At 48.6% G+C, this 17166-nt stretch overlaps 1 protein-coding gene across 1 annotated transcript; it reads right to left on the bottom strand.

Annotated features, from left to right (window-relative positions):
* Nucleotides 1-730: 730 nt before the first annotated feature.
* On the bottom strand, nucleotides 731-16429 carry LOC307104074 (septin-7-like; the record flags this gene model as incomplete). The annotated part of the gene is made up of 2 exons (XM_079778719.1): nucleotides 731-1771; nucleotides 16392-16429. 2 exons carry the CDS (start codon nucleotides 16427-16429, stop codon nucleotides 1126-1128), a joined length of 684 nt encoding a protein of 227 aa, XP_079634845.1. The 3' UTR covers nucleotides 731-1125.
* Between the last annotated feature and the right edge of the window lie 737 nt (nucleotides 16430-17166).

Here is a 17166-nt window from a genome sequence, read left to right as displayed (position 1 = left end):
CAGGGGGTGTGGCCGGCCTGCAAACCACCACAGGCCCCTCGCTCAGGCTGCCCCACACCCCAAGGGAACCCCCACCCTTATCTGTGATACCCTTCAGGGCAAACCAGCTGGCCCCCACCTGTGTACCAGGCCTCTATCCTATCTAATAAAAGAGTAATATACAGATTGATCATCACTGCAACACACAATATAGCTGCCCCCATGTGGTCAAAGATCCTGCCCCCACGTGGACACAAGATGGCCACCACAAGATGGCCAGCAGGAGAGGGCAGTTGGGAGGCACCCGGCCTACAAGGGAGGGCAGTTGAGAGGGACCAGGCTTGCAAAGGAGGGCAGTTGGAGGTGATCAACCCTGAAGGAGAGGGCAGTTAGGGGTGACCAGGCTGGCAGAGGAGGGAAGTTGGGGCAAACAGGCTGGCAGGGGAGCAGTTAAGCATCAACCAGGCTGGCAGCGGAGTGGTTAGGGGGTGATCAGGCTGGCAGGCAGAAGCGATTAGGGGCAATCAGGAAGGCAGGCAGGCAAGCAGTTGGGAGCCAGCAGTCCTGGATTGTGAGAGGGATGTCCGACTGCCCGTTTAGGCCCGATCCCACCAGGATCGGGCCTAAACGGGCAGTCGGACATCCCTCCAGGAGTCCCAGATTGGAGAGGGTACAGGCTGGGCTGGGGGACAACCCCCCGCCGTGCACGAATTTCGTGCACCGGGCTTCTAGTAATTATTATAGAGAAGCATAGTTTGCATCATATTATGGCAATTTATCCTCAGTGAAAACCTTTCAGAGTCCTTTTATTTTGGAATATCCTATAAACAGTCAAACCACCAGAACATGATTGTACAATAGTAAAATGTTTTCTTACATTAAATTGAAGACATCTGTTTAATAAAAAAAAGAAAATGTAGGAAAGGTACTTAGAGCTGTTAGTTTCTAACTACACAACAATACCCTAGACAATTCAAGGCATCTTAATCTCCATCAAGAACAAAAAAATAATAATAATTTTTGTCATGCTGTTAAATCCATCATTAAGGATAAAACTGGTGCAAATTGGTCAAACGGATCCAACAAACACTGATGTCCAAGCTGGCATATTGGCAACTAATACATAACTGGTGGTCAATAGAGGGTTTAAAAGATCTTCCCTTTCTTGTTCTTTTCCAAGGTTCTTGAAGAGTTCTGTTGTTCTAAAATACGTTGCTGGGCATCCCAGTTGGCTTTCTCATCTTCAAACTGACGGCGTTTTTCCTCTAATTCTTTGTGCTGTGCTTCCAGATTCTTTTTCATTTGCTCATGGCGCCGTTGGAGCTCAGCTTCAGAGTCCTTCAGTTTCTGAACTTTTTCTTTGACCTTCACCTCAAACTCCTGCTCCATCTCCATCTTCTTCATCTTACCTCCATGCTCCCTTCTTTCTTCTTCCATTTGTGCCAGAGGGCTCTTAGTAAGCTGCCCTTTATTCTTGATATTATCAACTCCATTGTAAGTCACAGCTGCCAATTTTCTGCTCCGGTAGTTCTCATAGTGTACATTATTAGTGACATCTTTCAAGTCCTGTATATGTGTTCTTATCAACATATTTCTTAGAATTGTGAAATCACAATGTTCACCATTTTCAACTTCAGCAACACCCCAAGGATACTGCCTTCCTCTGACCCTTTTGCCATTAACTTCAATGATAGTATTACTACCTACCACAGCAAGAGGGAAACGGTCCTTTATCTTTTTAACAAGCTTATTTTCTTCTTCATCATGAACACAGAGGGAGGCCAGACTGCGGCTTAGGCCAGGGACTGAGGCAGAGGCGGTTAGGGGCAATCAGGCCGGCAAGGGGGCAAGGTAGGGGCGATCAGGCTGGCAGGGGGGCAAGTTAGGGGTGATCAGACCGGCAGGGGGTCAAGATAGGGGCTATCAGGCCGGCAGGGGGGCAAGTTAGGGGTGATCAGGCCAGCAGGCAGAGGCAGTTAGGGGTACTCAGGCAGGCAGGCAGGTGAGCAGTTAGGAGCCAGCGGTCCTGGATTGTGAGAGGGATGTCCAAATGCCGGTATAGGCCCACAGGGATCGGGCCTAAATGGCAGTCGAACATCCCTTGAGGGGTCCCAGATTGGAGAGGGGCAGGCTGGGCTGAGGGACCCCCCCATGCATGAATTTTGTGCACCAAGCCTCTAGTATATATATAGACTGTTTTGTGTGTTGTTTTCAGTTCAGTCTTATTTTGTCCTGTGTCAGTACCTGTAAAACAGCTAGCATGGCATGGTTGGGATTGAGCCTGATAGTCAGCAAGTTGGAGAGGAGATCACACTCATGAATGGGACATCAACAATCAAGTCCAAATTATAAGAGGAGAGACCAAATAATTAACATGAGGGACATTCTTAGCATATCCAGCCCAGGAGATCAAAGAGCCTGCACCACTGGGACCCACAGGACACTTTATACTTAAGGCCATCCCATGACGAATAGAAGACATAGCAGTTCTATCTAATACATAAGAATAAACACAGAAGAAACCAAGATGGCAGCATAAGGTATACACCTGTATGTGCTGCCTCTCACAACCACACAAAAACTACAACTAAAAGACAAAACTACTAACACCCAGAACCACGGGAAAGCTGGCTGAGTAGAAGTTCTACAATTAGAAGGAAAGAAAAAAGCGCATTGAGACCGGGTAGGAGGTGCAGAGGCGTGGAAGAGCAGAGGTACGGAGGCGTGCGAATCGGGCTGGCGACTGGGTGCACTGCTTTTTTTCAATATGAAGGAAGATACAAGCTCCCAACTGCTCTGAACTCCAGTTGCTGGCGAGACTCTGGAGAACCAGACTCCTACAGAGAGAAACTGGACTGTTTGGCATTGGGTCGGAAAGCGAGGGTGGCTTTCTTGCAGAGGTGCTCGCAGAAATCATTGTTTATTGCGCTAGGGCGCGGGACGCGGGGACGCAGAGACACGGAGACGGCTGACTGGCAGCCACTGCTGTTTGCTATGCCCTGAGACCCTGCCCCACCCAATTTACAAACCCACCCAAGCTGTGCACAGTGGCTTTTGCATATGAATGGCCTGTCCTTTCGCAACCTAACCTAATGAACTGCAGCTGGGTCAGAGAGCTCCAAAACTTCCAAACCCCAAACAAAGAGGAGAAATCTGCAGATCTCGCTGTAGCTCCTGTTGGGTGGCCTCAGGCAGTAGCTGACTTGCACCTCCTTGGAGATCCAGGAGCCAGTGTACCTAGTGGTCAGTGTGAGACAATACCAGATTTCAACTCCTCACATCCATAAGTGACACATTCAAGAGGCAGACTCAGTGAGCACCAAAGCCCCACTGAAGCAAGTCCTGCCCCATAAGAGTGTCTCCAGCACAGAAGTTCTTCCATTATAGACACAGCGGGTCCTCACAGCCAATTGGCCTGGAGGTCAATTCCTCCCAGTGTACCAACAGCAATCAAGGCTTAACTACAACAAGTCTGTGCACGCAACCCACAAAGGGGTGCACCTAGAGTGTCCACCTCAGGTGATTGGGGAGGCTGAGCCACTGGGCCTTATAGGTCACCTACCACACAAAGCTACTCCATCAACACAGGGAAGCAGCCAAAATGTGGAGACAAAGAAACATGTCACGAATGAAAGAAATGGAGGAAAGCAAACTACTGGATATAGAGTTCAAAACCACAGTTACAAGGTTACTCAAGAATCTTCTAGAAACCTCCGAGAAACTTAGTGAGACCTCCAAGGATATGAAAAAGGACCAACTAGAAATTAAGCATACACTGTCTGAAATGAAGAATAATATACAGAAATTCAACAGTAGACTAGAGGATCCCAAGAATCAAACCAAAGATTTGAAATACGAGGTAGTAAAAAACACCCAACTAGAAAAACAAAAAGAAAAAAGAATTAAAAATTATGAAGATAGTGTAAGGAGCCTCTGGGACAACTTCAAGCATACCAACATCTGAATTATGGGGGTGCCAGAAGAAGAGAGAGAGCAAAATATTGAAAACCTATTAGAAGAAATAATGACAGAAAACTTCCCCTACCTGGTGAAAGAAATAGACTTACAAGTCCAGGAAGTGCAGAGAACCCCAAACAAGAGAGATCCAAAGAGGACCACACCAAGACACATCATAATTAAAATGCCAAGGGCAAAAGACAAAGAGAGAATCTTGAAAGCATCAAGAGAAAAACAGTGAGTTACCTACAAGGGAGTACCCATACGACTATCAGCTGATTTCTCAGCAGAAACTATGCAGGCTAGAAGGGAGTGGCAAGTAATATACAAAGTGATGAATAGCAGGAACCTACAACCAAGATTACTCTACCCAGAAAAGCTATCATTCAGAATTGAAGGTCAGATAAAGAGCTTCACAGACAAGAAAAAACTAAATGAGTTCATCACCACCAAACCCGGATTATATGAAATGCTGAAGGGTATTCTTTAAGAAGAGGAAGAAGAAGAAAAAGATAAAGATAAAAATTATGAACAACAAAGTGACAACAAATACATATCTATCAACAAGTGAATCTAAAAATCAAGTGAATACAAAATCTGATGAACAGAATAAACTGGTGAATATAATAGAATCAGGGGCATAGAAAGGGAGTGGACTGACAATTCTTGGGGGGAGGGGGCGTGAGGGGTGCGGGAAGAGATTGGATAAAAATCTTACACCTATGGATGAGGACAGTGGCGGGAGTAAGGGCATGGGGTGTGTGTGGGGGAATCGGGTGGAGGGGTGCTATGGGGGAAAAAAGAGGAACATCTGTAATAATCTGAACAATAAAGATTTATTAAAAAAAAGAACAAACACAAAGAGACAGCCAAACTGTGAAGAGAAAGAACAACCCCCAAAAGAAAAAAAGGAGGAATGTCCAGAAAAATAATTAAATGAAATGGAAGCAAGCAACTTATCAGACATAGAATTTAGAATAATGGTTATAAAGATGCTCAAGGAACTCAGTGGAATTATAAGGAACTTAGTGGGAATTAGAACAGCATGAAAAAGGAAATAGAAACCAGGAACAAGAACCAGTCAGAAGTGAAGAATACTATATCTGACACCCAGAATACACAGAAAAAAATTAAAAGTAGGTTGGATGAAGGAGAGGATGGAATTAGTGATTTGGAAGACAAGGTAGACATGAACACCTAATTAAAGTAGCAAATAGAAAAAATAAATTAAAAAGTGGGAGGGTAGTTTAAGAGAACTTTGACACAACAGAAAATATAACAACATTTGCATCATAGAATTACCAGGAGGAAAAGAATGTGTGCAAGGAGCAGAAAACATGTTTGAAGAAATAATAATAGAAAACTTCCCAAACCTGGTGAAGGAAAAGTTACACAAATCCAGGAGGCACAGAGAGTTCAAATCAAGATGAACCCAAAAGAGACCCACACCTAGACACATAATTAAAATGGCAAACATTAAAGACAAAGAATCTTTTATTTTGAAATATATTTTATTGATTTTTTACAGAGAGGAAGGGAGAGGGATAGAGAGTTAGAAACATCAATGAGAGAGAAACATTAATCAGCTGCCTCCTGCACACTCCCTACTGGGTATGTGCCCACAACCAAGGTACGTGCCCTTGACCAGAATTGGACCTGGGACCCTTAAGTCTGCAGGCCGATGCTCTATCCACTGAACCAAACCAGTTAGGGCCAAAGAAAGAATCTTAAAGGCATCAAGAGAGAGACAGAAAGTTACCTACAAAAAAGTTCCCATTAGACTGTCGACTGATTTTTCAATAGAAACACTTCAGGCCAGAAAGGAATACTGAAGTATTCAAAGTAATGAAAAGCAAGGGCCAGAATCCAAGACTACTCTATCCAGCAAGGCTATCATTTAAAATTGAAGGTGAAAGAGCTTCTCAGACAAAATAAATAAATAAATAAATAAATAAATAGGCTAAAGGAGTACATTACAACCAAACCAGCATTGCAAGAAATGTTAAAGGGATTGCTTTAAGAAGTAGAAAACAGCCGAAACCGGTTTGGCTCAGTGGATAGAGCGTCGGCCTGCGGACTCAAGGGTCCCAGGTTCGATTCCGGTCAAGGGCATGTGCCTTGGTTGTGGGCACATCCCCAGTAGGGGGTGTGCAGGAGGCGGCTGATCGATGTTTCTCTCTCATCGATGTTTCTAACTCTCTATCCCTCTCTCTTCCTCTCTGTGAAAAAAAAAAAAAAAAAAAAGAAGTAGAAAACAAGATAGAGGAAAATAGGTATAAAGAAAATAAAAATGGTGATTAAGTATCTATCACTAATAATCTTCAATGTAAATGGATTAAATGCTCCAATAAAGACACAGGGTAGCTGAATGGATAAGAAAACATGACTCATATGTATGTTGTTTACAAGAAACCCACCTCAGAACAAAACACTCACATAATAGTCCACAAATGAGTTTTCCACAAAACGGGGCTGAAAGTGAAGGGATGGAAAAAATATTCCATACAAGTGGGAAAAAAAAAGACCTGGAGTAGCAATACTCATATCTGAAAAAAAAAAAAAAAAGACTTCAAAACAAAGGCCAGAGCAAGAGACAAGGAAGGGTACTACATGGTACTGAAGGGACTGATCCAACAAGAAAATATAACACTGGTAAACATAGATGCACCCAATACAGGAGCAACAAAATATATTAAAAAAACTCTTTGTGGACTTTAAAGCATAGACTGATAGCCATACAGTCATAGTAGGAGACTAAAAAGACCACTGGCCTAGATCTGTGAAATATGCCATTAGTATTTTAATAGGGATTGCATTGAATCTATAGATTGCTCTGTGTAGTATGGACATTTTAATAATATTAATTCTACCAAACCACAATCATGGTATATTCTTCCATTTGTTTGTATCTTCCTCTATCTCTTTTTTCAATGTCCTGTAGTTTGCTGAGTACAGGTCTTTTACTTCTTTGATCAAATTTATTTCTAAGTATCTTGCTTTTTTGTTTCAATGATGAGTAAGATTTTCTTTTTAGTTTCTCTTTTTGAAAATTCATTATTGGTGTATAGAAATGCCATCAATTTCTGGGTGTTAATTTTATTTTTATTTATTTTATTTATTATTATTATTTTTTTTAAATTTCTTTATTGATTAAGGTGTCACATATTTGTCCTCATCCCCCCATTCCCATCCCACACCCCTCCCCATGGATGACCCAACCCGCTGTTGAACTTAACCATTGGTTAGGCTCATATGCATGCACACAAGACCTTTGGTTGATCTCTCCCCCCTCCCCCCACCCTCCCCTATCCTCCCTCTGAGGCCCGATAGTCCGATCGATGCCTCCTTGTTTCTGGTTCTGTTCTTGTTCATCAGTCTATGTTGTTCATCATTTCCCCTAGATGAGCGAAATCATGTGTCACTAGAGATATACTTATAAGAATTGAATGTGCGACGAGCAGTAATAGTTATGCTGACAGGCAAATGAATCAGTCTGTAGTGAGTTTCTTTCTGGACCAACAGTTCTTTTGAGACCCAATATCAATGTCCAGTTCCTTATGAGTACATGTCGGCACTGACCCCTCAGCTCTGGATGGTGGACAAATGGTGATAATGCAGGTCCGACTCCCTCTGGTTTGGTCTAGGCCGGACCCAGGGGCACGGCTTCACCTGGATCTAGGGGCCCACGGCCTCACCCGGACCCGGGGCCAGGCTCACCCGGATCCAGGGGCCCACGGCCTCACCTGGACCCGGGGCCAGGCTCACCGGGACCCAGGGGCGCGTGGCCTCTCTCAGACCCAGGGTCGCGTGGCCTCACCCGGAACCAGGGGCCCACGGCCTCGCCAGGACCTGGGATCTAGCTTCCCCCGGACCCAGGGGCCCGTGGCCTCGCCAGGACCTGGGATCTAGCTTCCCCCGGACCCAGGGGCCTGTGGCCTTTCCCAGACCCAGGGTCGCGTGGCCTCACCCGGATCCAGGGGCCCACGGCCTCACCCGGACCCGGGACCCAGCCTCACCCGGATCCAGGGGCACACGGCCTCGCCCAGACCCAGGATTCAGCTTCACCTGGAACCAGGGGCGCATGGCCTCACCCGGATCCAGGGGCACACGGCCTCGTCCGGACCCGGAATCTAGCTTCCCCCGGACCCAGGGGCACATGACCTCACCCGGACCCAGGGGACCGTGCCCTCTCCCAGACCCAGGGTCACATGGCCTCACCCGGATCCAGAGGCCCACGGCCTCACCCGGACCCGGGACCCAGCCTCACCCGGATCCAGGGGCCCACGGCCTCACCCGGACCCAGGGCCAGGCTCACCCGGATCCAGGGGCCCATGGCCTCACCCCGACCCGGGACCCAGGCTCACCCGGATCCAGGGGCACACGGCCTCACCCGGACCCAGGATCCAGCTTCACCCGGACCGAGGGGCGTGTGGCCTTACCCGGACCCAGGGGCGCGTGGCCTTATCCGGACCCAGGGGCGTGTGGCCTCACCCGGACCCAGGGGCGCATGGCCTCTCCCAGACCCATGGTCGCGTGGCCTCGCCCGGACCCGGGACCCAGCCTCACCCGGATCCAGGGGCACACGGCCTCGCCCAGACCCAGGATTCAGCTTCTCCCGGATCCAGGGGCCCACGGCCTCACCCAAACCCGGGACCCAGGCTCACCCGGATCCAGGGGCCCATGGCCTCACCCGAACCCGGGGCCAGGCTCACCCGGATCCAGGGGCCCACGGCCTCACCCGGACCCGGGACCCAGGCTCACCCGGATCCAGGGGCCCACGGCCTCACCCGGACCCGGGACCCAGCCTCACCCGGATCCAGGGGCACACGGCCTCGCCCAGACCCAGGATTCAGCTTCACCTGGAACCAGGGGCGCATGGCCTCACCCGGATACAGGGGCACACGGCCTCGTCCGGACCCGGAATCTAGCTTCCCCCGGACCCAGGGGCACATGACCTCACCCGGACCCAGGGGACCGTGCCCTCTCCCAGACCCAGGGTCACATGGCCTCACCCGGACCCGGGACCCAGGCTCACCCGGATCCGGGGGCCCACGGCCTCACCCGAACCCGGGGCCAGGCTCACCCGGATCCAGGGGCCCACGGCCTCACCCGGACCCGGGACCCAGGCTCACCCGGATCCAGGGGCCCATGGCCTCACCCGAACCCGGGGCCAGGCTCACCCGGATCCAGGGGCCCACGGCCTCACCCGGACCCGGGACCCAGCCTCACCCGTATCCAGGGGCCCACGGCCTCACCCGAACCCGGGGCCAGGCTCACCTGGATCCAGGGGCCCACGGCCTCACCCGGACCCGGGACCCAGGCTCACCCGGATCCAGGGTCACACGGCCTCGCCCGGACCCGGGATCTAGCTTCCCCGGACTCAGGGGCGCGTGGCCTCACCCGGACCCAGAGGCGCGTGGCCTCTCCCAGACCCAGGGTTGCGTGGCCTCACCCGGTTCCAGGGGCCCACGGCCTCGCCCGGACCCGGGACCCAGCCTCGCCCGGATCCAGGGGCACACGGCCTCACCCGGACCCGGGATCCAGCTTCACCCAGACCCAGGGGCGCGTGGCCTTACCCGGACCCACGGGCGCGTGGCCTCACCCGGGCCCAGGACCCAGCCTCACCCGGATCCAGGGGCACACGGCCTCGCCCGAACCCGGGATCTAGCTTCCCCCGGACCCAGGGGCGCATGGCCTCTCCCAGACCCAGGGTCGCGTGGCCTCACCTGGATCCAGGGGCCCACGGCCTCACCCGGACCCGGGACCTAGCCTCACCTGGATCCAGGGGCACACGGCCTCACCCGGACCCGGGATCCAGCTTCCCCCAACCCAGGGGCGTGTCGCCTCACCCAGACTCGGGATCCAGCTTCCCCCGGACCCAGGGGTGAGTGGCCTCACCCAGACCCAGGGGCGTGTGGCCTCACCCGGATCCAGGGGCGTGTGGCCTCACCCAGGCCCAGGGGCGCGTGGCCTCTCCCAGACCCTGGGGTGCGTGGCCTCACCCGGACTCGGGACACAGCCTCTCCTGGATCCAGGGGCATACGGCCTCACCTGGACCCGGGATACAGCTTCACCCGGACCCAGGGGCACGTGGCCTCACCCGGACCCAGGGGCGCGTGGCCTCTCCCAGACCCAGGGTTGCGTGGCCTCACCCGGGTCCAGGGTAGCACGGCCCCACCCGGACCTAGGTACCAGCCTCACCTGGACCTAGGGGCGCATAGCCTCGCCCGGACCCAGGGGGGCGGCCCCACCCGGACCCAGTTCCCAGTCTCACCCGGACCCAGGGGCGCGCGGCTTCACCCGGATCCGGGACCCAGCGGGGTTTCGTCTTCTTGATCCCAATTCCTGTTGGTCAATTCCCTCTCAGCAATTCCTTCGGCCATTTTCTCAGAGCTCCAGGGCAGCCACCGCAGAACTCGTTGGGCGGTGGGCTCGGCGAAGCTCCGGTGTGCCCAGTGCGCGGCGGCGGGCTGGTCCGGGGTGGCTGCGTCAGCCCTTGGGTCTGCAGCGGTGGCCAGTCGCAGAGCGTGCGCACCTGGCCACTTCCGGGGCGTTGAGATTCTTGAAGGACTCGGAGGTCAGCAAGCGCGGAGTCTCCCACCCCATGTCTCCCAGGGGCTCGTCTGTCCGTGCTCGGCAGCGAGTGGAGCCTTCCCCTCAGCCGGAGACCGCCGGGGGAACTGCGCCGAGCAAGTTCCAGGCCGCCATTGTGTCGCCTGAGCCGTAGTTCTTAAAGTGTGGTCTTTGGGTCACCGGCATCAGCTTCATCCCGCGTACCCCTCTCTTTTATTCTAGTTGTATAGCATCCGCTCAGTTAGCCCTCCGGTGGTTCTGGATGGTGTCCGCTCCGCTCTCCCGTTGTAGTCTCAAAACCGTTGTGGTAGGCAGCAATCAGGCTTCTGCCCTATGTTGGTCCATCTTGGTCCTTGTTTGTATAGTTAAGTCTTGATTGTTGTTGGTGTCACTGGGAGGAATTGTCCTCCAGGCCAATTGGCCGTGCGGACCCTCTGTGTCTATAAAGGAAGAGTTGCTGTGCGGGAGACACGTTTATGGGCCGGGTCTTGGTGCAGCAAGGCTTTGGCGCTCACTGAGTCTGCCTCTTGAATGTGTCCCTTATGCGAGTGGTTGAAATCTGGTGTCATCTCACACCGACCACTAGATGCCCTCGTTTCTGGGTCTCCAATGGAGTGTAGGTCAGCTACTGCCTGAGGCCCCTCAGCAGGAATTACAGCATCCCTTATATTCGTGACCTGTTTCGGTGTCTTCCCCTTTTGGCTGCCTCCCTATCGCTCAGCTTCCCCAATCTCCCTAGGTGGTCGCTCTTGATACCCCCCTTTGTGGGCTGAGTGCAAAGTCTTGGTGTTGTTAAGCCTTGATTGCTGTTGGTACACTGGGAGGATGTGACCTCCAGTCCAATTGGCTGTGAGGATCAGCTGTGTCTATGCCGGGAGACAGCCCCATTCAACTAGACTTGCAAAATTGTAAAAGCCTCTGTGCTCAGCTTGGATAGGGCGCAGTTACAGGGAGGAGCCTACAGGCTTGGCTTCTCGTCAGCCCCGCCCTATGAGGTTCCTGTGTCTCAGTGTCCCTCTGTACTCCCAGCAAACACCTCTGAGAGAAAAGCGCCCTGGAGTTTCGCCCGCTGCTAAACAGTCTAGTCTCTCCCCCAATGAATCGGGATTCCCAGATTCTCTCCCGGAACTGGGTTTCCATGTAGTCGGAACTGGGGCTCACCACAGTCTGGCGCTTTTGTCTCCTTCCTGCCAGGGCAATCCAGCGGCACAGTCAACAGACCTTCCTCTGCGCACAATCCCGTGCGCGCCTCCGGTGCTCTGCCTTTCGCCGCTTCTCTGCATTTCTGCCCCACAGCCCAGTTTTCCCCAGTATGAGCCTGGCTTCCACGGGTCTTTCCCAGAACTGGGGTTCAGTGCAGTTGGAACTGGGGTTCAGCACGGTCCGGAGCTTTTGTCTCCTTCCCGCTAGGGCAATCCAGCGGCACAGGCAACAGTCCCTCCTCTGCGCACATTCCCGTGCGTGGCTCCGGCGCAACTCCTCTGTGCCTCCGCTCCACAGCCCAGACTCCCCCAGCATGAGCCCGGCTTCCCAGGGTTTCGCCCGGAACTGGGGTTCAGTGCAGTCGGAGCTGGAGTTCAGCACAATCTGGAGCTTTTATCTCCTTCCCGCCAGAGAACGCCAGCCAGGCCGTCAGCCGCCCCTTCCTCTCCGGCTCCGTCTTCCCCGCACGCGCGCGGGCTCGTGTCTCCGCCCGTGTCTCCATACCTCAGGCTTTTACGGCTTCTCTGATTTTCCTTGTGGTTTTCTCTTTCCTTCTAGTTGTGGGCATTTCAGTCAGCCAGCTTTCCTGTGGTTCTGGATGATGTCCGTTTTGACTTTTAGTTGTATTTTTGAAATTGTTGTGCCAGGCTGTAGGTTAGGTGTTTAACCTATGCCGCCATCTTGGTTTCCTACTTCACCACTTTTATTTCTGATTTTATTTATTTGGGTCCTCTCACTTTGTTTCTTTTTTTTTTAAATTTAATAAATCTTTATTGTTCAGATTATTACAATTGTTTGTTCTTTTTCCCCCCATAGCTCCCCTCCACCCGGTTCCCACCCCACTCTCTGTCTTTACCTCCCTCCACTGTCCTCATCCATAGGTGTACCATTTTTGTCCAGTCTCTTCCTGTACCCCCACACCCCTTTCTCACTGAGAATTATCAATCCACTCCCATTCTATGCCCCTGATTCTATTATATTCACCAGTTTATTCTGTTCATCAGATTTTGTATTCACTTGATTTTTAGATTCACTTGTTGATAGATATGTATTTGTTGTTCATAATTTTTATCTTTACCTTTTTCTTCTTCTTCCTCTTCTTAAAGAGTACCTTTCAGCATTTCATATAATACTGGTTTGGTGGTGATGAACTCCTTTAGCTTTTTCTTGTCTGTGAAGATCTTTATCTGACCTTCAATTCTGAATGATAACTTTGCTGGGTAGAGTAATCTTGGTTGTAGGTTCTTGCTATTCATCAATTTGAATAATTCTTGCCACTCCCATCTGGCCTGCATAGTTTCTATTGAGAAATCAGCTGACAACCATATGGGTGCTCCCTTGTAGGTAATTAATTGTTTTTCTCTTGATGCTTTTAATATTCTCTCTTTGTCTTTTGCCCTTGGCATTTTAATTACGATGTGTCTTGGTATGGTCCTCTTTGGATTCCTTTTTTGGGGGTTCTCTGCACTTCCTGGACTTGTAAGTCTATTTCTTTCACCATGTGGGGGAAGTTTTCAGTCATTATTTCTTCAAATAAGTTTTCAGTATCTTGCTCCCTCTCTTCTGGCACCCCCAAAATTCTGATGTTGGTACGCTCGAAGTTGTCCCAGAGGCTTCTTACACTATCTTCAAATATTTGGATTCTTTTTTCTTTTTGCTTTCCCGGTTGAGTGTTTTTTGCTTCTTTGTATTTGAAATATTTGACTTGATTCTTGCATTCCTCTAGTCTGCTGTTGGGTCTCTGTATAATATTTTTTATTTCAGTCAGTGTATGTTTAATTTCTAGTTGGTCCTTTTTCATATCCTCGAGGATCTCATTGAATTTATCGGCCTTTTCTAGGAAATCCTTGAAAAACCTTATAACCGTGGTTTTGAACTCTATATCCAGTCATTTGTTTTCCTCCATTTCTTTCATTTGTGATCTGTTTCTTTGTCTCCGCATTTTCCCTGCTTGCCTGAGTTGGTAGGGTCGCTTTGTGTGCTAAGTGTCCTATATGGGCCACTGGGGCGGCCTCCCAGTTACCTCAGGTGGACACTCTTGGTGCACCCCTTTGTGGACTGTGTGTACCGCCTTGTTGTAGTTAAGTCTTGATTTTTGTTGGTGTCACTGGGAGGAATTGACCTCCAGGCTAATTGGCTGTTAGGACCCGCTGTGTCTATAATGGAAGAACTGCTGCGCTGGTGACATGCTTATGGGGCAGGACTTGCTTCAGTGGGGCTTTGGTGCTCACTGAGTCTGCCTCTTGAATGTGTCACTTATGGATGTGAGTAGTTGAAATCTGGTGTCGTCTCATACTGACCACTAGATACACTAGCTTCTGGATCTCCAATGGGTTCAGGTCAGCTACTGTCTGAGGCCACCCAACAGGAGCTACAGCAAGAACTACAGTTTTCTCCTCTTTGCTTGGGGTTTGGAGGTTCTGGAGCTGTCTGACCAGAGCTGCAGTTTGTTTGGTTAAGCTTCAATAAGGCAGGCCATTTATATGCAAAAGCCGCTGCTCGGAGCTTGGGTGGGTTTGTAGATTGTGCTGGGCGGGGTCTCAGGGAGTCACTAGGCTAGGGCGTGGCAAACAGTGATGGCTGCCAGTCAGCCGTCTCTGTGTCTCCGCGTTTCCAAGTCCCCGCGACCCACACCCCAGAACAGTAAACAATGATTCCTAGGTGCACCTCTGCAAGAAAGCCACCCTCACTTTCCGACTTGATGGAAGACAGTCCAGCTTCTCCCCGTAGGAGTTTGGGTCCCCAGTGTCTCCCCAGAAACTGGAGTTCAGAGTAATCAGGAGCTTGTCTCCCTTCGGGTTGAAAGAAGCAGCGCACCCAGACACCTGCTGCCAACCTGATTCGTGCACCTCCGTACCTCAGCTTTTCAGTGCTTGTGCACGTCTCAATGCTCTTTTCTCTTTCCTTCTAGTTATAGAAGTTCCACTCAGCCAGCTTTCCCATGGTTCTGGGTAATAGATGTTTTGTCTTTTAGTTGTAGTTTTGAAATTGTTGTGCGAGGCAGCAGTTTAGGTGTTTACCTATGCTGCCATCTTGGTTTCTCCTCACTTTGTTTCTTGATGAGTCTGGCTAAAGGTTCGTCAATCTTGTTTATCTTTTCAAAGAATTAGCTCTTGGTTTCATTGATCTTTTGTATTGTTTTTTTAGTCTCTATGTCATTTATTTCCCATCTGATTTTTATTATTTCATCCCTTATAGTTATTCTGGGCTTTTCATGTTGTTCTCTTTCTAATTCTTTAAGTTGTAGGGTTAGATAGTTTATTAGAAATTGTTCTCCTTTCTTGAGGTAGGCCTGTCCTGTGATGAACTTGCCTCTTAGGATTGCTTTTGCTGTGTTTATATAGATTTGAGTTTGTTATCTATTCATTTTCATTTGTTTCCTAAAAGTTTTTTTATTTCTTCCTTGATCTCGTTGGTAACCCATTCATTGTTTAATACTATGCTATTTAGCCTTCATGTGTTCGAATGTTTTTGAGTATTTTTATTGTAGTTGATTTCTAGCTTCATGCCATTGTGATCCAAGAAGATGCTTGATATAATTTCAATCATTTTGAACATGTAGAGACTTAGTTTATGTACTAACATGTGGTCTATCTTTGAGAATGACTTGTGTGCACTAGAGAAGAATGTATATTTTGTAGTTTTGGGGTGAAATGTCCTGAAAATGTCAATTAATTCCATCTGATCCAGTGTGTTGTTTAGGATCACTGTTTCCTTATTGATTTTTTTTTTTTTTGGTCTAGATGATATACTCTGTGATATCAGTGGGGTGTTAAAGTCACCTACTATTATTGTATTGTTGTCAATCTCTCCTGTAAAGTCCTCCAGGAGTTTTTTTTTTTTTTTAATATATTTGGTTGTTCTTATATTTTGTGCATATATGTTTCCCAGGGTTATATCCTCTTGTTGGATTGATTCCTTTAGTATTATGTAGTAAATTTCATTATCTTTTATTATGGCCTTCAGTTTTTAAAAAATAATTCCTTATGGTTGAAAGTATTACATATGTTCTCCTTTCCCTCACCTCTCCCCCATTGACCTCCTCCAGCCTGCCCCCACCTCACCCCAGGCCCTCACTGGCCCATTTGTCTGTGTCCATGGGCCATGCATATATGCATACAAGGTCATTGGTTGATTACCTTCCACCCACCCACCCTCTCCCACTTTCCCTATAAGTTTCCACACTCTGTTCCATGCTTTCATGTCTCTTGATCCACTCAATTCATCAGTTAATTTTTACTTAGATTCCACATATGAGTGTGATTATGTGATACTTGTCTTTCTCTGACTGACTTGTTTAACTTAGCATGATACTCTCTGGAAACCTCAATGCTATCTCAAAGTGTAAGAAATTCTTCTTTTTTACTGTTGCAGAGTATTCCATAGTGTAAATGTACCATAGACTTTTTATTCACTCATCTACTGATGGGCTTTTTCCAGATTGTAGCTATTGTAAATTGTGCTGCTATGAACATAGGGGTGCATACATTCTTTTTTATTGTTTTTTTTTTGTTGTTGTTGTTTCTTAGGATATATTACTAGAAATGGGATCACTGGGTCAAATGGCAGTTCCATTTTTAATTTTTTGAGGAAACTCCACACTATTTTCCATAATGGCTACACCAGTCTGCATTCCTACCAGCAGTGCACTAGGGTTTCCCTTTTCTCCACATCCTCACCAGCACTTGTCATTGGTTTCTTTGTTGACGGCAGCCATTCTGACAGGTGTGAGGTGATACCTCATTTCTGTTTTGATTTGCATCTCTCTGATGATCAGTGACTTTGAGCATTTTTTAATATGTCTCTTGGCCATCTGTATGTCCACTTTGGAGAAGTGTCTATTTAGGTCCTTTGCTCATTTTTTAATTAGATTGTTTGTCTTCCTTCTGTTAAGTTATATGTGTTCCTTATGTATTTTGGATATTAACCCTTTATCATATATCATTGCCAAATATGTTCTCCCATTCAGTGTGCTGTCTTTTAATTTTGTTGATGGTTTCTTTTGCTGTGCAGAAGCTTTTTATTTTCATGTAGTCCCATTAGTTTATTTTCTCCTTAGTTACCCTTTCCCTAGTAAATGTATCGTAAACATATTGCTATGCGAGATGTCTGAGATTTTGGTGCCTATGGTTTCTTCTAGAACTTTTATGGTTTCACGACTTACATTTAAGCCTTTTATCCATTTTGTGTTTATTCTTGTGTATGGTGCAAGTTGGTGGTCTATTTTCATTTTTTTTGCATGTACCTGTCCAATTTTCCCAACACTATTTATTGAAGAGACTATCTCTGCTCCAATGTATGCTCTTGCCTCCTTAGTCAAATATTAATTGAGCATAGTGGCTTGGGTCAATTTCTGGATTCTCTGTTCTGTTCCATTGATCTATATGGCAGTTCTTGTTACAGTATCAGGCTGTTTTGAGTACAGTGGGTTTGTAGTAGAACTTGATATCTGGT

This window comes from Cnephaeus nilssonii, assembly GCF_951640355.1.
Source record: "Cnephaeus nilssonii genome assembly, chromosome: 8".
NCBI lineage: Eukaryota > Metazoa > Chordata > Mammalia > Chiroptera > Vespertilionidae > Cnephaeus > Cnephaeus nilssonii.
This window is presented reverse-complemented; position numbering and strand designations above follow the sequence as displayed.